The following is a 27902-nucleotide window of genomic DNA, read 5'->3' on the forward strand; positions in this document are numbered from 1 at the left end:
AGTTCCTGAAATTCAGCCCTGTCAAGCTTATGAATCACAGTGACAGTTTGCCGCCTTACAAGGAGAGAATTTTAATCTCATTTTAGGTACTGAAATAGAAATAGGCAAATAGGTGATGAGGACAAAGATAACCGTACTTACAGGCCTACTGTAAATCAAGAAGTTTTTCCTAAGACTAGACATAATGTTTAATTAAACTTAGAATATTGGCTTGTGTGGATAAAGGACATCTGTAGAAGTGCTGTGTGGGAAAAGTGAAGAACTGGACTATCCTTTGACTGAGTCCAGTTCTCATTTCTTGTCTTTATTCTTTATTTCTGGTGGCCTGGAAATAGCACAATAAATATGAAATTTGCTGCAGTCATCTAGACAGCAGTTTTTAATGCAATAATAAAAGCAGATTTGATATATCTTCCTTTGCTCATTATTTATGTCTGTGAAACAGCCAGTAGGTATACAGTGATGTAACTAAGAAAATAATTTGTCCTACTGACTGCAAAAATCAAAGTTGCAGGTAATATATAGAATGAAAAATCCATGCCCAGTAGACAAAGAAGATGGATAGACTCCCAGACTGCCAAGTCTCTGTCTGTCTACTCTTGTTAAACTGTAAACCTTTCATAAAGAAGCTGTCTCCTACTACTTGATTTTGAGACACTTAATCCAAAGGTGGCTGGTAGGATCTATATGCGGTATTATAAATAATAATAAATATTGTACTATGATAATCTGTGCTATGATGTATATCAGAGATTAATAATGATGAATAATGAAACAAATAGTCCCAAGAGTAAACTGAGCTTGGGAAGTCTAACATAAATATTCTATTACAATTCAGGTACTTCTGGAAACCTATAAACTTACTTGCATTTTTATTTGGTAGTCAGTAGGGAAGTGGTATATTTAAACAAACGAGAAGTTATTTTTTAAAATAGGTTTTACATTATCTTTGAAGTTCTTTTTTGTTCTGTGAAAGAACATTTTTAACTCTTATTTAATTTTTCTGACTTCCAGATGTGATGTGTCCTGCAGATAAGAGATCAGAAAATGGGATTCTTTCCACTGCTGTCAGAAGTCCTTGGATAAAACTGGACAATTCCTCCCTAAGCATGCACAGCCAAATTAAATGGTTCTTTATCCAGAGGTATCTCTCTGTTCCTAAACTTGCTCAAGCTTCCCTTGATTAAGACAGCTGCTTAAAATGCTAATTTACAAGGAAAACCAACCAACCAACCAAAGCGCAGACACACAAACAAACCAAGCAAACAAACAAACATAAAAACAAAACAAAGAAAACAAAACAAAGAAATCCAACATGAAGCAGGACTGATTGCTGTCTCAATAAATTCCTTTAGACAAAAAATCTACAAACGTAGATAGACAATGCAATTTCTTGTGTGGTACGTCATTTATAAATGAACAACAATAAATTTTGTGTTCGATGTAATTCAGTTGCTCAGGATGTTAAAATGGTTCTTACCTGTATTTAATTAACAAGAAATGGTCTTTAAAATGCTAATTGTGTGTCCTGTTAGATAAAATCAATGATAACAAAATGTTTCTATCCAGAAATGTAAACATCTACAGAAGTAAAAAAGAATAGACTAAAAATATATACTAATTTTTACCACCTCCCATGGTTCCATTTGTGCATCTCAGACCATTCTATATATATTAGCAAAATGAAACTTGTAATTTTTATGTTACCGTTTTCACTCTGTATATACTATTATGAGGTTTACTTAATGTAAGCAATATATACACATATCATGGAGCAGTTTCCCTCAGAAATCTGCCTGAAGCTTTCTGTTGGAATGGCTTTAATGAGAGAAGGACTGTACTGAGGTCAAAATTTGTTGTAAAAACTACAGTTGTATTTTCAAGCACCTTCCAGATCACTCCAGAAGACCATTATTTGTTTGTGAGATGGCTAGTGACATTTCCTTTGGTCTTCAGACATACCAATAAACTGATATTTTGACAAGCAAGAAACACTTGTTCAGCTCAAGTCAACAATAGCAGATTTCACAACATATAAAAAAAACGCTCTGGAGCAGTCAGTGATAAACCCATAGACATACAGGTGTGAGTGATGACACTCGAGCAAGGTAGGCAGAGGAACATAATTCTGTGCTGGTTTTATTTCTGAAATATTTTTTAGAACAGATGAATAAACTGTGGAGAGCTTCAGAATATTAGTTATGTGATGAAAACAAGAGAAACTTCAATGTCTGATCATAAAAGACAGAACAGTGAATGTTGTCTCCATGTTTATTTAATCCTGAGAACATAAGAAAAACAGAAAACAAGGCTTGCATGAAGTATATTTCATTTTGGGAATGGGCATGACCTGAGAGTTACTGGTGAGACTACAATGCATAGGTATTTGGCACAGAAATCATCAGTTCAGAATTGCAGTTCAGAAATATAAACTTCTAAATTTGTTTTGAGAATTCCTGAAATTTCAGCTAACAGGAAGGACTTGCTAGTGCAAACAAGGACTGTAATCTCACATGGTCAAATTTGCTTTATAAGCAAATACTTTTTTTTCAGCATGATCAGCAGTGTTGTACCTGTTACTCAGTTGTTACTGTAGAAATATAGCTGTTAAAACTCAGTACACTGAATAAAGAAACAAAGGGAAGTGGAATGTAGGGCAGGAGTGGGAAGCAAGAAAAGAAAATGGGAATAAATAATCCTACAATTATGCAACCCAACTGTCTTTACCTTTCTTTCACAAATTCCATGGGCTATGCGAGGAAAAAAGAGGATACTTTTTGTAAAAATTATTTTTAGGATTTTGCAGTATGAATAATCATGTGTCACCATTTATAGTGAACAGCTCTATGTCATTCCCCTAATTGTTGCCAGCAACTGTGAATTAGATACAGTTATGAAGAAGCTACTTTTTTTTTTCTTGCAGCTTTGAGCTTTTTAAAGAACATTTTTAAAGTTCTACTGACCTCTGTAGACACTAAAACACAGCAGAAAATTCTCACATCTGGAAAAGTGAACTTGTTTACATGCATCTACTTAGCAGTCAGTCCATCCACTCTAGTTTTTAATGAAGCACTTTTTTCCTTTTGGCAGAACTATTTATTTGTATTAGAAACATGCATGATTTCCAGGAAGAGATTCTTGCAGCCACCTGTAGATCCTTCATGAATGACTGATCTATGTAGATACCACAGGTAAGAGAAAAAAGGATTTGAATTGTAAATTGCAGCTTGCAGACTATTAAATCTCACTGCAGACTACTCTAAGCAATATGTTGAAGACCTTGGAGATATTTATTTTGCTGGCACTTGAAACAGGCACAAATAAATGAACTGAAGACAACATACTTCATTAATCATAGATACAATATCACGGCTAACCTAACAAAAGGATTAACAATGTACAACTGCTGAAAAAAAAATAGACATGTAAGGAAATATTTTACTTTAGTGTTCAGTATGGCTCACCTGAAACAGACTTTTTCATCTCTTTTCAACTGCTTTACGGAAACACGATCTCTCCTTTTGGGAATTGTGAGATGGGACAGTTGCCTAGACACTGATGAAGAGCATCTGAATTTTGCTAGAAGAGATGAACTGAATAGAACTCACATTGAGGAGAGAGAGGAAACAGATGGACCCTTGAACTTTGAGCTTGATGTTTGCCACCAGGATCCAGAACACAAGTCCCCAGCTCCCCTGCCATGTGCCCAGGTCAAACTGATCACCAGCTGGGAAGCAGGATGGAATGTGACAAATGCCATTCAGGTAACCTTTTCCTCCCCCATACATTATAATCATCATTTGAAAAACTTGGTCATCACTTATCCTGTTTTATTTTACTTAACTGCACCATCATTTTGCAATATTCTAGAATGTTTTTATGAATTTATTACTAAGATATGTCACTTTCTGCACAAGACTAGCACTCTGAAAAATATAAAGTTCCAAAGGGAAAAAAGATAGATATGTTAGCTGAAGTTTAAAAAAATATATAAGCTAGGTGAAAGTGAAAAGGTAGTGATTGCACCAGTTTTTGAAGTGCAGGCATTATCTTTAATAAGTATATTTGAATTCCATGACAGAGATGTTTGATAGAAATGTGAGGTAAACATCTAATAAAAAGAGGATAGTAAGAATCAGACTGATGTCAGACATGAATTTGCTGACGTATGAGTTAGACTACATATAAATTGGAGCATTAAGCACAAGATTTGTAATAATACTTGTCAATGTCAAAGAAAATAATCAGGTTGAAAAGGCTGAAAGTATTTGGTCCCAGCATTATGTGTGGAATTTGAGTTTCATTCTGAATCCTTAAATTTAACACTCAATGTTTCAGATTATTTTTCTCACTTTTCCTGATCCATTTCCTTACCTAATTTTATCATTACCGCTAACTTTCTGTTTCACATGATAAGAAGAAAGCAGTATCCACAGACACATATAGTCCCAGTAACTTTTACTTAAATACTTCTTGTGGCACTTTAATTATAGAAAAATAACCCTTCCAGTGTCACACAAGTCTGTGATTACGCTGATGAACATTTGTTTATGTATCCAGTTCAACCCTCAGTTTTGCGAAGGAGGAGAAAAGGGACATGTTTCTAACCCTGCTGTGTTTTCAAACATGAGCACCACCACTTGAGAGCCAAGGCAATAACATCCAGGGCACAGTAACATATCATACTCAGAAGGTGTTCAGCTGTGAATAGAAGTGTGAAGTCCTAAAATACCCGAACTACATTCTGTTACCTTCAGTCTCCCTCAGCAACATCTAGTCAGGACAGCAGTCTGGGATGAGAGCCCATTGTTGTCTCTGTGAGTTTTGCCTTTGATTTCACCGAAGCCAAGATTTCATTCTGGAAGTCAATTCTGTCAATATTTGCTTTATGACCTTTTGGCAAGTCATGTTCTCTCTCACTCATTGTTTTTCTTTCTGAAAAACAAAAGTAATAATGCCTCTGTAAATACACTGAAGTGCCTAAAAATTCCTGAATGTTGTTATGCACGCAATTGCTATTAGTTATTAATATTATAGTTTCCAGTTATAATTAGACCTATAACACGTAGTAAAAACACTATCAAACATACAGTTGCCTATTTAAAAACAGGACAAATTTAAGCTAAATTATCCAATCAGATCAGTAACTATGGTCTTAGTCAAAACTCTCAGCATGCTGCGTGTTGCATACTGTTGTTGTATTTCTTTTGGTCAGATACTTTAGAAATCAGCATTAAAAGAGCAGTTGGCTACAGCTGTACTGAGCTTCCCTCCTAAGGCAGGCTGAGGATATAGCAAAGCTATAGTTTATTAATGGTACAACCGAAGTGTCCTAATGACACCTGGTGAAACCACATATGTGCGTATGTGAGCACATATGTGAATCTATGTACACGTTTGTGTATTTTTCCTATTTTCCTATATACCTTACCGTCTGATTCAGTAACAAGGGTAGAAAGTAGAGAAAAGGAAGGGCATAGGCAGGAGAAGAAAAGAGGGAATATTGAACATGCATCTGTCAGTTAAAAATAATGGTTTGAAGAAATGTCTATGAATAGCTTTGAAGAGAAAGTCAGACTTGCAAACAGAATGATTAAAACAATCCAAACATTTTTGACTGGTGCAGACAATCTATGCTAAGATGACAGTTGTTTTTGCCCTACCCAGAGGAAAGGGCGGAAGTGTTTTGCATGGCAATTAGAGGTAAACATTTCAACAGAATTCTGAAGTGTTCTAAACAGTTTTTCTGGTGAATACAATTAGTCTGAAAGTGAAGTTATTTCACAATGCAGATTTATTATAATTAAATCTTTGGTGTCTGAAATGAAAAACAAGGGTTTTCTTGCAGTGTTTTAATGTAAATATTTTCAAACAAACAGGTAGAGATTTTTATTTTGTTTTTAACTTCAACTGAAAAAATGTGCACTTTTGGTGATGATATTGTATGTGTAAATGATTGCTTCAGACATTTGAAGTTTCCAGGGAAACGTGCTTTGTATTCCAGCACAGCACAGCCAAATGAAAATCTGTATCCAGTTAATCTAGGTAAGGACAGAAACCATAAAACTGAGTTAATTCAAAAAGGAAAACGAACAGCATCATCTGGCAGAATGATGCAAGTTACATTTGTTTGCATATGGCAGTAAAAGGTCAAAAAAATTGTACTGACTTGTACAGTAGTGCTGGATAGATAAGCAAAGCAACAGTCACAAGGAAGAAGGTAGTTAAATTCTGATGGTACAGCATTTCACAGCAGAACCAAAGGACAATAAAGTATTTGCCAGCCACATGTAGGAGAATTGTTGAAAACAGTATGGAGAATGCTTCTCCAAGAAAGAGAAAGCCAAACTAAAAGAAAAAGGCACTCACTCTTTAGTATCATGAAAGGGCATAAGACAACAAAGAATGGAGAAAAAACAAGAGATAGATAGATAGAAAGGGAAGAAGTGAAATAATGACAAGAAGTGAAATAATCATAGAACAGTTTGGGTTAGAAGGGACCTTCAAAGTCATCAAGTCCAACGCCCTTGCAATGAGCTGAGATAATGTTAATCTCAGTAAAGCTGTAGTTTAGAGCATGCAAGTCTATCTCCACTTCAGTCTCAGGTTTGCAAACAAGTTTAACAGTGCAAAAAAGTCAGCCACTTTACCAGGCAGCTCCAAAGTGCTTTCAGTATTATGATGTCTGTACAATCTTTAAAATACAGTGTAATATAAGTGCACAGTTCTTTCCTGGATATTGCATAAAACAAGATGTATCAAAACATATTAAATGTGCTTTTGATTCAAGGCATTTGATACCTAATGTAACCATCTTTTGTCTCCTATCGCTTGTTAAGGAGACTAGGTTGTACAAAGATTGGAAAGACCTGTGGCAGAGGCAGTTTTCTTGTTCCATGATCAGAATAACACAGTAGAATAACACTCTACTGTGAGTGCTTCTAGGAAAAAACATCATGCAATTATTATTATTAATAATTATTTTAAATTGCATCAATGGTAATTATTATTACAGTGACGATCATAAATGTGGTCATTACATTTATATTCTGTATATTGTGCATTAGTTTAGAAAAGACACTTCAACAATCACCATTTTTAAAAATTAAAGTGTACATCTGTATTGCCTTCATGCTGTGCCATTATATCTATATTTCCTTATTGGGCTCCAATATAGTTCATTTTTATTTATGTAACTTGAAAAGATTCACTCAAGAATATCTCATAATTAATATTTCATTTTCTATGATGTTTCCTCTGAGTTACCCACCCTCATCTCTCTAATACAGACTGAATCTTTAGAGTGCTCACTGAATATCAACAAATCCCAAAGACTTAAGTGGAAAATACAGTGACACTGAGAAACAGAATTAGCAGATGTGCCCCTAAAGGTACAAAATCAAACATCTTTTTAAGGTGTCTAGACACCTCACTCATTAAGCTTTATTGACATCATATTTAAAAATTTTCTAAATATAAATATGTACATGCTTGCGTGCTTAGAAAGCCATCAGGTCACTAGATGTATGATACGAATCTTCTCATCCTCAACCTTAAATAATTTAGTCACATAACTAAATAACCACTTAGGTCTTCACTGCAGTACTTGATCTTCAGTATTTGTTTTCCAGACTTGAGAACAAGGGTCAATTCTTTCTACTGCCCAGAACTGTAACTTCCTTGAATTATACATTGAAGCTGAAGTCATACTCTGAGCTGAATTATAGATGTCTGAGGGAAATAGACTTCTGCATCTCATAGCAAGAGGTGATACCAAGAATTAAAGGTACATGCTCAATGCCGATATCTAGGACCAGCAAGTAATTCAAGTTTCCAAATGGAGTTAGTGAAAAAATGACAGCACAAAGTAAAATTCCAAGACTGTAGGACTATTGTGGTGCACATAAAAATGCCAATTAATATGATTTTAGCTGAAATGCTCTGGCAATACTGGCCAAATTTATTTTTAATAGGTTTGCAACCACAAACCCATATGGCCACAACTGGAGATCCAAAAAAGACCTAGAGCCTGGTGAGAGACATCTAAATGCAGATTTTTTTTCCTATGATAGAATGTCATCATTATGCAATGCAATAGATAAAAGATATGTTTTAAGTAAGAAGATTCTTTAAGTGATTTTTGTGCCCTAGTTTTCTCTTTGGATTTTCTCTTGAGGGAAAAATAGATTCTGGACATATGTCACTACTTCATATAACCTTTTATTTCAGCTCAGACACTGCAGTAGATTTCTATAATTTTGTGCACATATTCATATAGCACAGAGAAGGCTGCATATAGCATATGTATTCTCTCTATTCTGAACCCTACTTTTTATCACAAAAGCTTTTTATTAAAAATGTGTTATCCTGCAACAGTGAAATTATATCTACTTCACAGAAATTTCTCTATTTGACAGGTAAGCACTGTGCAGTGGGATGATTTTGAGTTAACTAACTGCCATTCCCATAAATCTCATTAGAGAATGCACTATATCAGTCTACTTTTCCCTTGGTCAGCTGCAAACACAAAAAATGTTATGAAGCCAGAACTCCTAAACATAGAGAGTTGGCTCGTCTAAAACTGTTTCTTATTCCAGGAAGAAATATTTGGATTGTTCTCATGGGATTTAAGTTGCTGTCTTGTAGGTTCTGCATTTTGTGTTTGTCAAATCATCTGGGAAATGAACAGATGGAGGGAGCATTGAATGGATTTACATCAGCATATTCTACTGTAACTATTATGAAAATATTAGGAGCGGCAAATCAGTTTTCCATAGCCACTCTTGTCAGATTTGCCAACAAGTAGGATTTGTGATATAAGAGAACTACTCCATAAATAATTCCCTGGACATGCAGACAGTCCCCAGCATATGGACAATCAGTTCAGAAGGCACCATACTAGCTCTTGAAGCACCCCAAAAACAAGTACAAGATTTACACAAGTAACAGATAAAAGTATTGCAATTCTTGCAGTCTTCTAGGTGTTAAAATGACATATTAAAAATCTTTAGAAGTTAAAGCAGTCCTTAGATTATGCTTGCCTGAACCATGGGCCCAAAATTGCCTTTCTTAACAGATGAGATATAGGAGAATTACAGGAGATGTCTCTCTCTTTCTCCTTCATAAATAACTAAGCCTCAATAGTTTGCCTATAACTGATATACAATGGTCTATAATTTATTGTGCCAGTATGTTCTAAAATAATTATCATATATCTTGTAATTATATGAGATGAGAGGGAAACATTCTAAAGTATAATACTCTACACAAACATGGAATTTTACATGCAACTTCAGCCTTAAATATGAATATCTCGATTATACAGGGTGTAAGATAGATATATTTTTAAATATCTATTCTTCACCAATATCTTTATTTTATATCTTTAACTGATTTTTACCTGAGCTTTACACATATAACTGTCTAATATTACATCCTTTTGATAACAGTAGCCAGAAACACTACTGTGGTTAAAGAAATCTGAACAATTCTGTTCAGAACCTCAAATTATAACCTTACATTTCACAAAAATATTTATTTGACACTCAAGTTTTAGCGATGTCAATTATCTGTTTTTTCCAACAACTTCAGCTGTATCTCTTCTCGGCTAGTACTTTTGAAATCTGTATATTTCAGCATCTAAATTTCAAAGCCACCATATTATTTTGCAGGTTATTCTTAGAAACAGTAGCAAAGTCACTGCGATGCATAGTATACTTATCCTGGGTTTGCCATCCAGTTTGTCACAGTCTGGTCAGGAGAATCTTGTGGAATTTGCAAGCACCTGTTTGTTATAAGTGGAGACTTCTTGTTGATTGTTCACTTGTCATATCAGTTAGAAAATCTTTTCATCTGGAAAATCTACTACTATTAATCTTTTAGAATAGTTATTTTATAGGTGTAAGGCTATAGTCCTCCTGCATGAAGCTGGTATTAGTTGAAATTTTGTGCATGTGATAGAACAAAGGAACCCACAGGTAAGCATACAGTGGTGTGGAGGGTTAGACTTGGGGAAAATTAACTTTATTGCTGATTAATAGATATATGTTTGATTACTGCACCTGGGATTGGAGGGGAAAAAAGGCATACATGAAAGTAACACCCTTTCTCCCCATTTTGCCATGGTCAGCTATAGTCTTTCACTGCTACAGTCACCTTCCTACTCTCTGTGGTGATTTTGGCCTTTCTTTGCCCATGCTTTCCCTGAGGCACCTCCATGTTTTCTAAGGGGTTCAGCCATACTCTGTAATGTGTCTGTTGGAGCTGGCTGGAGCTGACAGTATCTGGCACGGGGCAACCCTGACCTCTCCTCACAGAGGCCACTCTGCAGTCCCCCACTACCAAAACCTTGCCATGTACACCATGTGTATACCATATATACATTGTATTAGATACTGAGGGGCCTAATGGAAGTGTGTATAGCTTAGTGAGATACATGCTGTCCTGAATGGGAAAAGTATTACATGAATTAATACCCAGGGTCATGACCAGCTTCCTCTGCTCTACACCGCTGTGCATAACCAGGCACACAAAAAATGCCGGTGATGTCTTCTGAATGTCTCCCCTGCGCTTTCCTACCTTAGGTTATTACCTGCAACAGACCTAGGTTTTTGGGGCTGCTACAGACACTGTTGATGGCCACCACATCCTTCACCACCTGTGGGAGTGTGGGATGGCAGCAGAGTGTTTTCCTGGACTGGTTCAAACTCACATCTTATGTAGATCACTCTGCGGCCCACATGAAATATCAGTCTGTCTGTTCAGCAGTAGCTAGAAGCAGCTAAACAGAGCTCCTTGTCTTCTGTCCAGAATCTGTCCACACCAGCCTTTCTTCACTGCCTGTGAATGTCTTTGTCCTTGCTACCACACAGGCCTATCATCTAGCATCATCTTTCAATCAGGCCTCTTTCTAAATCCTCACATTCAGACTATGTCCAGCTTCTCCTTATTTTTATTGTAAAACCTCACTAATACATAGTCTGATTTACTGATTCACAGGGCTAAAACTCTTATCTGAGCACTAATAATTCCCCATCTGCATCACAGTAGCACACTCTTCCTTGAGCTTGCCAAGCTCACCCCGTGTACACCCACCTGAGAAGCTGATGCAGTTCCATATCCCATGTGTCCACCAGCTCTTGCAAGCACCTCTTCAATCACCAAATCAAATGCAAGCTACTCATCTTTAACGGTCTACCATTTATCTTTCTGCATCTATTGACTGGACTCTGATTTTCCAGTTACAATTACCATTGTCAATTTGTTAAATATTTAAAAAAACTTTCCTATGAACTTATATGAAGATACTTATTTACACTCCTCTGATCCTCTTAGAAATAGCCTTTTGCTGAAAGTTTCACCATTATTAGCTATGCTGAAACCACTATTTACTCTCTTGACTCACAGTTTCCAGTATTGACTCATGTTTTCCTTGACTCGCCTGTCTGCCTGTATTTGTCTCCAGTTATCTTACCCCTAGATTTCAAATTCTTGGGAGAAGAGACCATGGTTTTGTACTTTGTTTGCACAGTACCCTGCACAATGGGATTCCAGTCAAGGACTTCCAGGTGCTCCAATACTGAAAACAGTTTTGAAAGTAAGTCTCAAAATGTTTTCTATTTCACAGAAACTCTTTACAAAATAATGATTGTTTAAATGTGGCTTGTGATAAATCAGCTTGACATTTGATTCAGTTTCCTATTTTTTCTCTATAGAATGTATTCTCCTTGCTATTGAGACCCATTGTAGGGCCTGAGCACAAGATAAATCACCAGATAAATGTGATGAGTACTTTTAGAATATTCACCCATTAAAATGGGCATTCCATCTTAAAAATCCAGATGGCCAAGAAAGAAAATGACAGAACCATGATATCAAAGATAAATGGATAGTAGCATTATGAAAATTATACCCTTTGAAATTGTAAGTGTTACCAAATAGGATCGAGTAATTGTCAGCTGCCCAAAAGCAACGATCACTTTATTCCATGGGAGAACCCAATGCACCATGACTTGTTGCAGAACCCTTGTTCTCTGGCTCCCTCAGGTGAAGGGAATAGCTGATATACTTTCCCGCTACATTAAAATCGAATTAATCCACCTTGCTTTTTGGTCTCGTCAGTCCCTGAGAGCATTTTAACAACCTCAATGAAAACAGATGGTATAATTTCTCCTTTTTTAAATTCATGGCAGGTCACATGGTATTTTAAAACACTGTTATTAGACAACTTTGAGTTTCTATATCTATCTGCTTGCTTTATTGTTGTGATATTATGTTTGACAGTTACCTTTCAAAACAAAGCCCAAATTGCCTATTAAAATTATTTACCAGCCTTCTATGGCTGAGATAATTTGCGCACTTGTGTCTCTATAGCACATACCACTGACCAGCTACAACTGATGGAAAATATTCTTTTTAAAAATGTTCTTTCTGTCCTTATTCTTAAAGTTATGAGGTGTGTAACCTCAGCAAATTTGCTTTAATGAGTCATATTTAGATATATAAATCCTCCCAAGATAACTTTCCTCCCAAGACAGAAAAAACATAGTGATGGGCAACAGAAAGTAAAATATTTTGTCAGATAGCATTCCTTTCCTGTTTTTTTTGTAAACTTTTTTCACTGCCATTAGCAAATTTTCAGAAGGGAGCTCATTTTTTTATAAAGAGTGTGCTCATCAAGGTATAAAGCTTGACAAGCTCAATGTCTGCAGGTGTGTATGAGAATTGAATTCTGAAAGTAAAGGACATCTGAATTATTATAATGTACTGATAGAATCAGAAATACTAGTTCTTTAGCAGACTTCACAACAGTAAAATCCATACATGGTTAATCTAGAGTTTACTTCGATGTGTATAATTTCTGACAGCAAGAGATTCACTGAAATGGCACAAGCTCTGTCTGAATGAGCAAATGGAGCTATTTGAGAAAATAAAAAGCCCTAAACACTGATTACACATGGTACTGAAGATGATATATATTGTAACCTAGTTTTAGCACAGTAAGCTGTGTAAAACGTTCTGCCCCTAAAGCTAAATAAAAGAAATTGACTTCTATTTGCATCTATTCTCCCTCTTCTCCCCACACACACCATGTTTCTTGGAAGGCAATGCATTCTGTATTCTTGGCCAGTGGCACTAGTTTTGCCATATGTACAATACAGTGTTCACTAAATAGCTAACCAAAAAAAAAAAAAAAAAAAAAAAAAATCAAACAAATTTAACATTTAGTTCTCAAAAATGTAAACATATGAGTCAAAGTGAGGAAACATTCACTTCAACTCATACACACATACCCTGCTATCCATTTCAATTTCTCTCAGTCCATTCCTTGAATTGACACAAATAACAGCACCAACAGATTATGTTTTGTAAGTCTCTAGAGGAAACATTTTGGTTGGTTTATGTTATCAGTAGCAATGGTAGCTTCCCCTTTTTTTTGCCTTTATTCTACTTGAGTATTTCCATTAATTGCTAATTTTTCCCCTCTAGAAATATGTTTGATTCAGGCTAGTTCCTCCCTGATAAGCAGAGGGGTTTTTTTTCCAGTTTTAAAGCCCATTCTGCTTTGATCATTTCAAAGTGAATTTGTGTATATCAGAAATTACAAAGAGTTCTACTGGAGACTGAAGAAATGTAAATATGGGTGTAAGAATTATATGACACAAGATACAATATTTTTCTTCCATAAGAAAGATATTTATGTGTATAAGAAGTTATCTTATTTGTCCTTTAATAATGACTGTTAATTTCCTGATTTTACTGTTTTTATCATATTTAGAAGTTGGCACAGAGGTCTATTCTCTCTCACCACATTTTAAAGCCATTCTCTTGTCTCATTGTCTGCATGATTTCTGCAACTCCAAATGACATCTCCCCAGCCACCTTCCCTGAAGGGACTGAAAAATCTTCTGAGATTTAATTGGGATCTGGAGTTTAAAATGAGTCCTCCACTCCTGCTCTTCTTGCTTTTGCTTGCCTGCTGACTTTCTTCACTTATGCTGGAAAGCCAGCTGCTCTGAGCTCTTCGTTTTGCACTTTTTATTGTTGTCATCTCAAGTTAAAATAAAATACCTGCACAAAATTGTAGGCTTCCCTCTGCTGCCTGGATGGGATTTCAGAGACTCTTTTCCATCTCCTAAATTGTGAGGAGCTGCCATTCCACCCCTGAAGGTTTCTTTTCCTAATCAGAAAGGATAATCAGATGCATAATTCATACTTTCCCTCTAGCCTTCTACTTATTCCTCTCTCATGCCTATAGTTAGATATTTTTCATATCCAGTCATTTTTCCTCACAGCCTCTTGCCCATCATATTCTCTTACCCCTTATTACTACTTCATATGGTTCACAATTTTATGTTCTAGTGTTCTCCGTTTTACCTAATGATACCTTTTCCCCCCATCACTGTCTCCCCTGGTGCAGTCATGTTCCTAAATTATCTAGCTTCCTGCTCTTCCTTTGCACTTCCTGGGCACCTCACATGGCCTTCATAAAGGAAATAATCTCACTCTGTAGACAACATAGAGAGATAGGCATCTCTAATGGAGATTCACAAATCCTAAAATAAGTGCCCTACACTGTTGGAATGAATAGTCCTGCGGTGATCCTTATATCTACCCGTTCTTTCCCGAGCTGGGAGATTAGCTTTACTTTTTGCTGTATTTATAGAATCACAGAATCAACTGGATTGGAAAAGACCTCAGAGATCATCAAGTCCAACCCTTGGTCCAACTCCAGTCCATTTACTAGATCATGGCACTAAGTGCCATGTCCAATTTCAGTTTAAAAACCTCCAGGGACGGTGAGTCCACCACCTCCCTGGGCAGGCCATTCCAATGCCTGACCACTCTCCCTGTAAAGAATTTCTTTCTAATATCCAGCCTAAATTTCCCCTGGCAGAGTTTAAGCCCATGCCCCCTTGTCCTATTGCTAACTGCCTGGGAGAAGAGACCAATCCCCACCTGGCTATAACTTCCCTTCAGGTAGTTATAGAAAGTGATGAGGTCACATCCAATCTCAGTTTAAAAAACCCAAAAAACCCTCCTCTTCTCTAGACTAAACAACCCCAGCTCCCTTAGCCTCTCCCCATAGGTCTTGTGTTCAAGTCACTTCACCAGTCTTGTTGCTCTTCTCTGGACTCACTCCAGCACTTCAATATCTTTCCTGAACTGAGGGGCCCAGAACTGAACACAATACTCCAGGTGTGGACTCCCCAATGCAGAGCACAGGGGAAGGATCACTTTAGATAGGTAAAGTTAGGAATCCCATTCCTAATAAGTGTGCATCAAAGCAAGATAGATTTGTCATTTATGTCTTTTCTGCTGCTATGTGTAGTCATTCATTAAATGTTTGCTTTAGATATAAAAAGTTGGGTGAGATTAATCCAATTAATAGACGCTAAGAAGTGATCATTTCTTTGAGTACCAAAGAGAGTAAAAGGTAGTCACTTTAGTAACTTTAGTGATAGTCACTGAGTTTTCACCTAAAATCCATTCATTTCACCTCATGACCAAATCGGGACTTTGCCTAAAAATTTGAAAGCGAGAAGGTTATTAACAAGAAAGGAACAGAAAAGAAATGCAGTCTTAAAATAAATTTCTCAAATATGAAATCACTATAGCTTTTAACACTGAAGTGTGAACAAAGGAGACATCCAATAGATCTGAGAAGTTTTCCCTGCACTCTCTGAATGGCTCAGGTTAAGAAAAAGGAATTAAACTCTTTTTAAAAATATACAAACTCTTACAGAAATTACCTAACTAAATTTGTTTTTAATAATGAAATAAGTATTTTTATCTCTATCCATACAGACGGTGTTGGTATCTAAAGATAAAAATAAACCTGGAATCCTTGTAAAAGATCAAGAATAATCGAGGTCCCCTGTTTGTTTATCCAGAGATCCTCAGTGGTTGTTTCCAGGCAGCATCCTGTCTCCAAGTCTTTCCAGTTCGACTGCAAACCAAGAGTTGTTCAGGTTTTTGTTTTTGTTTTTGTTTTTGTTTTAAAAAACAGAGGGGAAAAAAAAAAAAAAGAACAAAACCGACAAAACAACAACAACAACAACAAACAAACACAACACACAGAAAAGGAATATGGTTTACTTTAAAACGGCAGTATTTTTGTTCAGAGGTCAGCAGAGGTCAAGAACCACTGTGTCACGGTCTGTACAAACAGCATGACAAATACCTCTCCAAGTATTAATACTTCAAGTATTTTACATCTAGAGACCTTGAAAAGACATCTTCAGCATGCATTTTATATGCCATATGCCCAGTTTCACAATGTATAACTATATTCAAATTTTTTTTTTCTTTTAAAAGGAGAGCTTAAATAACTTTGCTTTTATGCTGAGTACTCAGAACATGGCAGAAAACTTAGTCACATATCTTTCCTGATCTGAAGTTTTAATCTTCATTATTAATTATACACCTTTGGGAATGTTTGTCTAATCTACTTGACATTAGGGGAATTTTTCTACTGTGTTGAATTTTAATTATGATGTGGTCTTTTATGTCATTATAGGAGAGAGACACCTCCACTGTGCAAATCAATTTGCAACCTCAACTTCATCTGTATCTGTTGTCGTGGTTCAAACCCAACTGGCAGCTAAGCACCGTGCAGCCACTCACTCAATCCCTCCACTGTGGGATGGGGGAGAGAATCAACAGAGTAAAAGTGAGAAAACTCATGGGTTGAGATCGAGACAGTTTAATAGGTAAAACAAAAGCTATGCACATAAGCAAAGCAAAATGAGGAATTATTCACTACTTCCCACGGGCAGGCCACCTCCTGGAAAGCTAGGCTACATCATGTGTATCAGTTACTTGGGAGGGCAAACACCATCCCTGCAAAGACCCCTGCTTCCTCCTTCTTCCTCCAGTTTTATTTGCTGAGCCTGATGTCACATGGTATGGAATATCGCTTTGGCGAGTTTGGGTCAGCTGTTGCAGCCCTGTCCTCTCCCAGCTTCTTCTGCATCTCCTCACTGGAAGAGCATGGGAAGCTGAAAAATCCTTGACTGCTCAGCAACAACTGGAACATCAGTGTGTTATCAATGTTATTCACATACTAAATCCAAACCACAGCATTGTACCAGCTGCTAGGAAGAAAATTAACTCTCTCCTAGCCAAAACCTAGCACAGTCCATGAGGAAATAGCAGTAAAATCAGTTGCTGCTTCTTTTGTCCTAAAGATAGAAGCCTCCAGGAGTGCCATTGAAGTTTAACTGAATTTAGCAGTAGAAAAGATTTGCTGTCTATATTTAGCCTAATTGTAAGACAGCATCTCTTCTCAAGTATTCCAGAAGAATATACTCTGATACTCCGTATTAGTTTACTGATTCCTAGAGACTAAAACTAATGGTATACCACTATTTATACCTTTCATCCAGACTATTAAATATATTCTCTCCAGTGAGTGCTATAAGAAGATTTCCTCTTTATATGCTGATCTGTGGTAGTCATTATAGCTTAAGTAGCAGTCCACCTAAATTTGGTGGTTGGGTCTGTGCTGAGGAAGTAACAGGATAATATTAGCCAGGGGAGGATTCAGTCACCCTTTATTCTGCATGCAATCCTCATAAATCCCTTGCCATCTTTCAGAAAATACAACTCAGCTTCCAGCAGATGCAACCTGGCTTCCTTTCCACCTCTCAGAGGTACACAAGGTTTGTTCCAGTGCAAAGGTCTTTGTGCTATGGGTTATTTTCTTTCCATTTCCTCTTCAGCCTTACTTATTAAAAGCAACAAGAACTATGGCTTGTCACATAGAGGAAACATTCATGACAAACTCCTAATGAGGCAAGTGCTTTCTCCGAGCCTGAGTTTGAACTTTCTATGCTCTTTGACTCCTCCTTTTGTTAAGTCAGTTCACACTCAAAGTTTTTTGTCCCCCCACTTCTTTCCTTTGCTTCCTGTCTCCCAAAGGCCCCTATCTGTCTCCCCTCAAACTCTTTTGACCATATTTTCATGGAAACTCACTTATACGTTGCCATAGTGGTTGTTTTGCATACTTGTCTCACTTCAGTTGAAAAACTGAGAATCCATGATGAGCTATAATACAGGAAATTGGTAAGCAGCCAGTGAGTCCATGTTGCTCGCCACTACTCAATTTCAAAATAACATTTGGTTTAGTTTTGATTGCCTTACTTTTTTCATATCTTTTTCCTCTGTGCTACATAACACATAATAAAAGCCCTCATTCTTTTATCAATGCCTGCTTTCTCCTGTGGGATAAAGCAAAATAATATATTTTCTTAAAAGGTAATTTGCTTGGGAGATTTACTTTGTGTGATTCAGTGCATTCTTGCAGACAGCTCTGAATTTATGCAAAACTAACATTTTCTATCAAACCATGCAGAATTAAGCATCGAGCGTATTATTTCACTTTTAGAACAACTATTTAAACCAATAGCAAAGCCAATGGGATCAGCTGTCACATTCAATAGCAGCAATTTATTTTTTCTTTAGATATTTTCTTTCTTCTATTCCCTTTCCTAATCAGTAGGAGATTCATAAGCCTAATATGGTCACTCAAAGGAGAACAAAACCAGTGGCTTCTGTCAGTCAAATGGACATATACATTTTACAGTGCAGACCACATGACTTCCTTACTTGCTTATTTAATACAGCATCTCCTGAGCAGTCTATCTGCCCTTTTATCTGCTATGGGGCCTGAAGGATTGACAGAACAAGACTTCTAAAGTTTCTCTCAGTATATAAGGTGATTGCAGGCATTAATCACAGAATAAATACCTTATCCACTTTCTTCCCTGCAGCTAAAACAGGCTGGCATTGGCGGAGAGAAAGAATAAGAAAAAATCAGGAAAAACAAGATTGCTTGGGTCTAATTTAACCATCCCTGAAGTTAAAGGAAGATTTTTCACTGACATGAAAGGAGATGGATCTGCTGCTAAGGTCATACAGGCCATGGACAATATTTGAAGCTTTCCATAGAACAGCTCGTAGTATTTTTCAGTTCAAACTCATCTGAGCTGTGAAGAAACTGTGAAATGAGTGAGAAAGCAGATTAATTCTTTTCCTGGTGTCTGTGGACCAGTGCCAGGAGTCTCGGTACCTGGCTAGGGAACCAGAAATTCTTGCTGCTGAGAAGAAATAGGATATAACTGATATTGTAAATACACGATGGGATGATTTATGCAATTGGAGTTTAAAAATAATTACATAAAACGTGTTTACAAAAAAAGTGTAGGTAAAAGAAGTGAGAGTAGCACTCTGTGTTAGAGAGATGCTTATCCATGTTAGAGCTATTGTCTGGAAAGAAAAATTGTATTGTTTTCAGTGACTTCGGTTTTAAAGACCTATGCTGGATGTCGTACGCACTCTGTAGTAAAATATCATTAAAGCTTCTAAAAATGATAGATTATAATTATCTAACACAAAAGGTATTGAACCTAGCATAAGGTAATTCTATTTTGAGCATCATTATGATGAATAAAGTTGAACAGATCAGTGGATCTAACTACATTAATTATGGGAAAATGGAGGACAGCAACATATATACTTGGTACTTCAAAAGAGTGTATTTTATAAACCTGGAGAAAATTACGAGGGATGATTGATTAGGAAGACTAAATACAGACAGCAAATTCTGAAAGCAATTTGAAAGTTGTTTAACAAGAATTTATGAGATGTCCAGAAGCCACATCTCTAAATTAAGAAATAGTATTCCTATGTGTTAAAACCCCTCCTACCTCTGGTGTGAAGTGAATGTATCAATTAAAATTAAAAAATAAAAATATACAAAAGGGAGAAATGGAGGGTCAGAGTAACTATTGTAAAATATAAATTATGAAATGTACCAAAGAGATATAGAAACTCAAAGACACTAGGACAAAATGCATCTCCCAGGGATTAGGACAGTAAGAAAACAATTTTTAGGATTAGGGAAAGAAAGGAGAGGTGCGTTGCAAAAATTTGAAACAGAAATACTGATAGTGGTATAAATTAGGTATTAATAGAAATGTGTCTCTATATGTAACTGTGTATGTTTGTCTAAAAGCACCAGGAGAAACAGCGGAACAAAGTAAAAAGGGAGCACCATATATGTGATCTCATTCGAATGGAGAGGTATGAAAACTGACCTATAGATAAATGTGAAGGGAACAAAGTAGAGGACAGTATCTACAAAACGTGCAGATAAGGAAAGTGACAGTACTGTGAAACTTGAGGACTTTGTCTAATACTTATGAGGGATGGGACGAAATAGTGAGGCAAAAGATCCAAACCTGCATCCATTCCAAAGAGTATAGCAGGTAAATCCAAAATCTGTTTGTCATCACTAGTCAAGATGAACCCCAGAGACACAGTGAGCACTTGGCTGCCGGCATCCCTTGTCCTGCTTGGTGCAGGCAAGTGACCCAGGCCAAGCCCCTGGGACACACAGTCCAGTGCTGTCGAGTACATGGATGTGAGAGGAGGTAAAATTAACTTAGAGATTTGCTAATATAAGATGGCTTTCCTCTTTTCTGAGATCTCTCTGTGAATTTTGCTACATTGATTTCCTACATTAGACTAAAAGGAGGTTCTAAAATTGTTCTTAACTCTGAAAAAAAGATGCAACTGTTCATAAGCAGTCTCTGTAGAGAGTCAGGAGCATGTGCTTATAGCCCAGGAGAACAGTGGGCCATTTTGTAAGCTTTCAGAATAGGTGTCATGCTATTCTGCATCAGACATAGCTAACTCTCAGTTTCTAAACTGTGTCTACACTCCTTTGTGGACATATTCTCTTACCCAGCCAGAGAAACAGGCATCTCTGAAAGGAAATTCATCTCAGCTCTGCTAATGACTTGTTTTAAGATAGCTGTGAATTATAAGTTGAGGTGCTTATATTTTCCAAGCTGAGACTTGCACAATTAACTATCAGATAACTACAGTTACTATTTAAAACAAAGGTTAAAATATTTCTTGTGAATATTTTGAAAGCAGCATGTCCAGCAAATTTACATTTGGGAGATGTAACAAAAGATACATCTGGCCTGATAATACTCCTATTCAATCATCATTACATGTGGAATTTTCAGAAGACTGTGGATATCATTCTAATATTTTAAAAGGCAGTTAAATCCTGACCAGTGAAACCTGGCAGCAATTCTGAGAAAAATAATGTAATTTTAAATACAGGTTTTAATTGATACAGAATAAAAAGCTAGGAATATAATTAGTGTCAATCTTTATGGTTTTGGAGAAAGAGTCCTTACAGTCCTTATTAAACACACTTGATAAAATCCTTTTATGAGATTGTAATATAGGCAGTGAAAGATAAATATTATATTTAGACTTTTTAAAATAATTTTGACACATTAATACACAACATTCTGATTTAAAAATTAGTGCAACAATAGAATACATCTTAAATGGATTAACAGCTGCCTAAGTGACAGATCCAAAAAAGTAACTGCCAATGTGGATCTATTGTCAAAGGAATGAGTTTCTAGTAGGATTACGAGGTTATCTAGCGGCATCTAGTAGAATAATTTTATTATTCACTGTAGTCAACAGTGATCTAGAAGAAGATAAAAAATCACCATTGATCATGTTGGTGGCTAAGACAGGAAAAAGACCATGGAGTTCAGAAAGCATGTTATGGCATGAGATGTGGGGATTTGCTATATGTTTTAATTTAATATTAATAAACTTGTATCTTCCTATTACTACCACAGCAACACAGGTGTGTGTTGTTTCAGGAAAATTGTTTATTTTAAATGTCAACAAATGCTAAACAACATAGTTAGATATTTTGTGAAAGTGTGCTGAAAGCAGAGTCCTTGAATCTATCTCCCTGCTCTTCCAAGAACATCCATGAAGGAGGCTTTCCTGTATAGTTTCTATGTCTAATCCATGTTCATGCAGAGAATCAAATACGTAATTGGGAAAATAGTTAGGTCTAAATGAACTGTTCCAGTGGAGTACCTACAGATGGTGTGAAAGGCAATCAAAGAAAATTCAGCAGTCTGGCATATCAGCATGTGTTCTGCATATAGGAGTGCTGTACTAACAGAATAATTTTCAGCTAACTTCCTCTCAATTTCTTAACTTATTTTTCTATCTGATTCAGTCTTAAGGTTAAATATTTTTTTCTGTCTATTTTTTTTCATTGCTTTTTATTCCATTTTATTTCATTGTCTTTTGGCATGTCTCAACTCCGACCATGCTTCAATCTTCTTTACTTTTTAGTTACATTTCAATTTGATTTGTTTTAGGAAGTGTCTCATTTCAGGTTAAAACAGCCTATGAAATGAAGCATTTTACCTGGGACTAGAAAATCTTAAAACTGAACATTAAGGAATTTTGTTATTTTCTCAGAGTGCTTGACTGTGCTTATTTATGTGTTTTCCTAAACATATTTTATTCCTTGGGGAGGTGCTTGCGCTGAGAAGTGGCGTGAAACCAGTGGTGTAATAGTGGAAGACACACTTTTTGCATTCTACATTAATCCATATATCTAGTATTTTTAAAGAAGCAGCCAGCCTTGCTGGTGTGGGAAACATTGCAGTCCCACCCTTAACAAATGCAAAAAAAAATGTTTTAATATGCAGATGTAATTAGGAAATCCTGATCTGCTTGTTTTGCATTGCAGGTGGATGAGTAATTTCTGGTGGTAGCTGTCATACCTGGTTGCTTCCACTTGGGGGTATTCTGACAAGGCTAATAAGTAGCTTCTCGCTGAGACTGACCTTTCCTTACCTGTTCTTTCTGCTTTTGTCCTTGCCATTTCTTCAAAGGCTGATCACCAGTTCAGCACTCAATCCTTTCTTCTTTCTAGGCCCAGATGCCTGCACTGAGTCTACTCTCGATGTTTCACAAGGACCTCTGCACAACCACATGTATTCACTTGTTGACACAAACACTCCACTTCCATCCTCAGTCTAGGGTAAAAATATCCAAGTCTTGCAAACAACTTGGGAGACAAAGGAAGGTGCAGCCTGCTGGGCAAACGTGGGGTCCCTCCCTGTGCAGGGTGGATGTAGTGATGGCAAATAACACAACCACCTACGCTGAGCCCTGACAGAGAAATGGTTCAAAAGCTCCATCTCCCCTGTATCCGACTGTGTGATCACTTTTTCCCCTGTGCTATTCTATTTTGTAAACAGGTTGCCTTAAAACAGCATATTTAGAGGTAACATATTTGACTTTGCACTAGAACAGCTGGAAATAAAGCCATTCAGACAGGAACACTTCCCAGACAGAATGCTACAACTAAGAGCTAGGAGGCAATTTAAGAAACAGTTCCTTTTGCTGCTCATTTTTAATTGATGCCTCACAGCTAAGGCTGGCTGTGCCATCATTTGGACATGAGAACACATGATCAGAAGACTCAATAAGAACAAGTGCTGGGGCCAGACTGAACCAAATGTGCATTGACAAATGGTGTAGGAATTACCTGTGTCCCTGTTCCAGTAGCAGAGAATCAGTGAAATCTTGACATGAGCTGTCTATATTCTCTGCACTGTCACTCCTCATGAGAGGTGCAAAAAAGCCACCTTCAGCAACATCTATGAAATGATTTCTTTATGGAGGAGGAACTGCCCACAGATAGGTCACTTCAAGCAATGCTCTGAGGTTGCTGAGTAGCTTTAAACCAGAGAACACAGCTAAATGCCTGTATTGTTACATTACATTGGCAGCAAAATAAGTGCTTATTAAAGACGTCATTTTCTTTGAAACTATTTAAACTTGGTGACGTTCAGGAAATGGTCCTAATAGAAAGTATTGCTTTTTGAAAGGTAAGAACAGAACATCAAATCCAAAATGGGGTTTGAAGTCTAACAAAGCGTCTTTTATTCCTTCAGTTCTTGTGGCCATCACTAATATTTTTGTCTATTTCGAAGAAATTTGACAATGCGGTGATACATGAAACCTTTTTTCTTTTTCTTTCTTTCTTTTTTTTCTTTTTTTTTAATGGAAAAAACATTTCTGGCAAGGCACGAAAAGCACCGTCATTTCACCACACTGTATCGGCATGTTCAGAGTTCTCCCATTTCTCTCTACTAACTACACTCTGTATCCATAAAGCTGCAAAACCAGTTATGTCCACAATGTTTGCTTTCTATTATTAACTGAAAGCTGAAGTTTTCAAACTCTGGGAAAAAGAGATCAAAGACTTCAGCTGAAAGGAAAACTTAAAGTTTCTGTAGAAATGTTCAATTTAGAAATTCTAAACTCACTGGATGTGATTTGAAATTGGCAAATACATAATTTTAAGAAAGAATACATATAGTGCAAAATTACATTTGATTAAGAAAGTCTAAATTCAGAAGATGAAAAACCAATCAACCCAAAAGACCCCACCTTTGTCATCTTGTGGTCTATGTTAGGCATCAAATAAAATTATTTGGTTTAAACAACAACAAGGAGATGTTAGAGGTTAGAATTATGTTATGCTCTCATTAAACTAACAATTAAGCATGGAAAAGCAGACACCTGTGGGGAGGACTGTAATTGGCTGTCTAATGTGATAACATCTCTGAAAGACTTATGCTTTGGTTTAGGTTGAGGCTACTCAGATAAACACTGATTGACTAAATTCAGCAGGAGAGAAGCCATTGTGTGGGTAAAGCCTGTGCTGGCACACACCTGCAGTTTAATTATATAGTGACCCTTTGGGTCAGCAGATACCATTTGAACTCCCAAATGCAGGTTGAGGGGTAAAATAGTAATGCTGAGGGTATGGAACAAATGAGATAAGCTTGCTGCAAACTGCAAGGAACTGAGAAAATACCACTGTTCTTATGTTAATATGAAAGATTATGAAAGATGACTCTGTGGCTTGCATCTTCCTGATTTTCTCATAGACTTGATGTATATGTGATGTTTCTAAACCCAACCTCTTACATAAATATTCTCCAAGGATTGTTTTCATAGGAAAGAAAACAAACTTTGTTCTTTAGGCAACTACCTAACTTGCCAGTCAGTGAAAGCCATGATTGAAAATGGCATGATGTCAAAACTATGGTTACATGTGTACTACTTGCAGTCTAGATATGCCAGATATCTAGTCTTTTTATGAAAGGAGATTGTTAGATGGCAGAAATGGTAGAATTTTGGAAACTTCCATAAAGTTGATGTAGAAAAGAAATGCTTATTACACTACAAGCTAATTGGGTCATGAGACCTGTATTAAAATGGACCTAAGCCATTGGAGTGGGGAGATTTGGGGTACCACAAGCTACATAGTCGAATGTCCCAGCTCCTAAATGAAATGACACCTGTGACCTATAGAAAACCTTTTATGTAAATGAAGTCATTGAAAACAACCAGAAAAGGTAGCTAGTCAATAACTTATTACATCAGTAATAATAACTGAGGTAATTCTGTTTCAGTACATAAAAGCATAAACCTTTTAAATAGAGATGTACTAAGGCATGTATTGAATATGATTCTTGCAGCTCTAATTCGGCTGAAAGCTGTGAATGTCTGCATCTAGAGTGAAGCCTGGTGAAACAGTCAATGCTGCTCATTTGTACAATGGGCACTCCGGTTTTATCACTGACTTGGAGAAAAAATACTGCTCTAATTCAAGAACTTAATATTTCTTCTCTCAAGCCACAGTCTGGCTGGAAGTTTGTGACTGGAAAAAAAGGAGAATAGCTTTTATACATTGATGATTACTTAGAGTTTCAAAAATTGCCTCTCTTCAGAGCTCTTCTCGTATTTCATCATGCTGTTGGTGCTATGAGAAATATTGAAACCAAAATTTCTGTAGAACCAGTTAACTGTATTTTGTTTCCTCCCTGCCTTTCTTCAGTCATCAAGAACTCCTAACCAGTCTGACTAATGTGCCTTGCTTAATTCCAGCTCTGTAACATAAAAAAAATAAATGCCACAGAAGCATCTTTCCTAAACTGGATCTTTCAATGAATAACTATTTTTCAAGGTTTTTTTTTATTTTGTGCTGAGGGAAATTAAACCACGTTAAAGTGTCATTTGTCCTTAAATAGAGAAAAAAAGAGGGAAAAAGACAAAGAAATACACACAGTGTTCTGTGAAACTAAAATGCCACTTTAAAAAAAAAAAAAAGAGATAAAACAAATATAATTCTGTTCCTTCCAGAAACTGTTTAAAGTATCCCTATATGTTTTACATTTTTTCTTAAACACCTGAATAATTTTTCACAGTCTAGGTTCTCATCTGTGAGAAGAATCACTTTAGCAGTGAACTTGACAAGAGCAAAGGCTGCATGAGGCATACCGAAGGTACAGAGAAAACATAAGCAAACTCCGATGTCACCCTAATAGCATTTTCTTTCCACAGGTCTGTTAGCAATTTTTAGACTGGAGAGAATTGTCATTACTGGATGTATCTACAGTGCTATTTTTAGTTTGGATTAAACTTGTTCAGATGATGCTACAGTTGCTTGATTTTACTGATATTGAACCTGTTTCATTAATATGCATGTTGACTGAATAGCTGCCTGTGAACCTTCTAAAATGTGCTCCTAATCACATCAGCGTTAAATATTAACTAGGAACCTGACTCTATCATTCAGTCACACTCTCTTTTGCCTAGCTTATGATTACAGGTGTGTAAGGAGCAGTCATTTTTTCTGATAATTTCATTTATCATAAATAAACACATTTCTCATGATTGTTGCTTTGTTGAATGTAGCAGCACTTCCACCATGCAGTTAAGTGAAAGCAATGCTTGGTGGAGGGCAGGTGTGGGAGTGTGCCTTCTAGTAAACATTTTGCCTCAGGGATTTTGTGCTCTCTTTTCTTTCTCTTTTTCTTCTTCAGGGAATATTTGTCCTAGGATTGCCGTATGCTCTTCTCCACAGTGGATACAGTGGCCTGTTTCTTATTATCTTGGCTGCAGCATTATGCTGTTACACAGGCAAAATTCTAATCGCTTGTTTGTATGAAGAAAATGAAGATGGGCAGCTCATAAGAGTGAGAGACACGTATGAAGATATTGCAAATGCCTGCTGCAAAAAACTGTCTCCCAGACTAGGTGGTATAGTTGTCAATGTGACCCAAGTGATGGAACTGATCATGACGTGTGTTTTGTATGTGGTTGTTAGTGGGAACTTGCTGTCACATAGTTTTCCATACATACCAGTGACTGAGAAAACTTGGTCTGTAATTGCATTTGCTACACTGCTGCCTTGTGTATTCATCAAGACTCTCAAAATTGTTTCCAAACTCAGCCAGCTTTGCTCCTTGGTCCATTTCATTATCATCCTTGTAGTGATGACTTACTGTGTCACGCAAATCCATCAGTGGTCCTGGGCAAAATTTAGACTCTCCATTGAGTTTGAGGACTTCTTGGTGTCTGTAGGTGTGATCATTTTCAGTTACACTTCACAAATATTTCTTCCCACACTTGAAGGTAACATGAAAAACCCAGAGGAGTTTAGATGTATGCTGGATTGGACTCATTTTTTTGCTTGTGTCTCAAAAACAACCTTTGCACTGACTGCATTCTTGACCTGGGGTGAAGAGACAAAGGAAGTTATCACTGACAACCTGCCATCATTTCTTCAAACCCTAGTGAATTTGTGTCTCTTAACCAAAGCTCTCCTTTCTTACCCTCTGCCCTTTTTTGCAGCCACAGAAATTGTGTATGCTTGTATTTCTAGGGGCAACTGTTCCAATTACAGATCTCCACTATTTGCTCTGGGTGTAAGAGGCTCATTTCTCTTGTTAACTCTGCTGATGGCCATGTTCATACCACATTTTGCCTTGTTGATGGGTTTAACAGGCAGTGTAACAGGTGCTGCTATGACTTTTCTTCTTCCTTCTCTCTTCCATTTAAAACTTAAATGGAAAAAACTGTCTTTCTTAGAGAAATGTGCAGATATCTCTGTTTTTATTTTGGGTTTCCTTTGTAGCCTTGCAGGCATTGTTTGCTCAATAAAAGGGCTGCTTGAAGTACTTGGAAGAGTATAA

General features: G+C 36.7%; 1 protein-coding gene across 1 annotated transcript; it reads left to right on the top strand.

Annotated features, from left to right (window-relative positions):
* The first annotated feature begins 3455 nt into the window (after window positions 1–3455).
* On the top strand, window positions 3456–27902 carry LOC136099641 (vesicular inhibitory amino acid transporter-like). The gene is made up of 2 exons (XM_065834077.1): window positions 3456–3764; window positions 26751–27902. The coding sequence occupies exons 1-2, from the start codon at window positions 3456–3458 to the stop codon at window positions 27900–27902; spliced, it is 1461 nt and encodes a 486-aa protein (XP_065690149.1).

This window comes from Patagioenas fasciata, chromosome 3, assembly GCF_037038585.1.
Source record: "Patagioenas fasciata isolate bPatFas1 chromosome 3, bPatFas1.hap1, whole genome shotgun sequence".
NCBI classification, from domain to species: domain Eukaryota; kingdom Metazoa; phylum Chordata; class Aves; order Columbiformes; family Columbidae; genus Patagioenas; species Patagioenas fasciata.

Coding starts and splice junctions, on each gene's coding strand:
- LOC136099641 (XM_065834077.1), top strand. CDS start 3,456: ATGGCTCACCTGAAACAGACTTTTTCATCTCTTTTCAACTGCTTTACG. Junction 3,765..26,750: donor ATGTGACAAATGCCATTCAG/GTAACCTTTTCC, acceptor TTTCTTCTTCAG/GGAATATTTGTCCTAGGATT.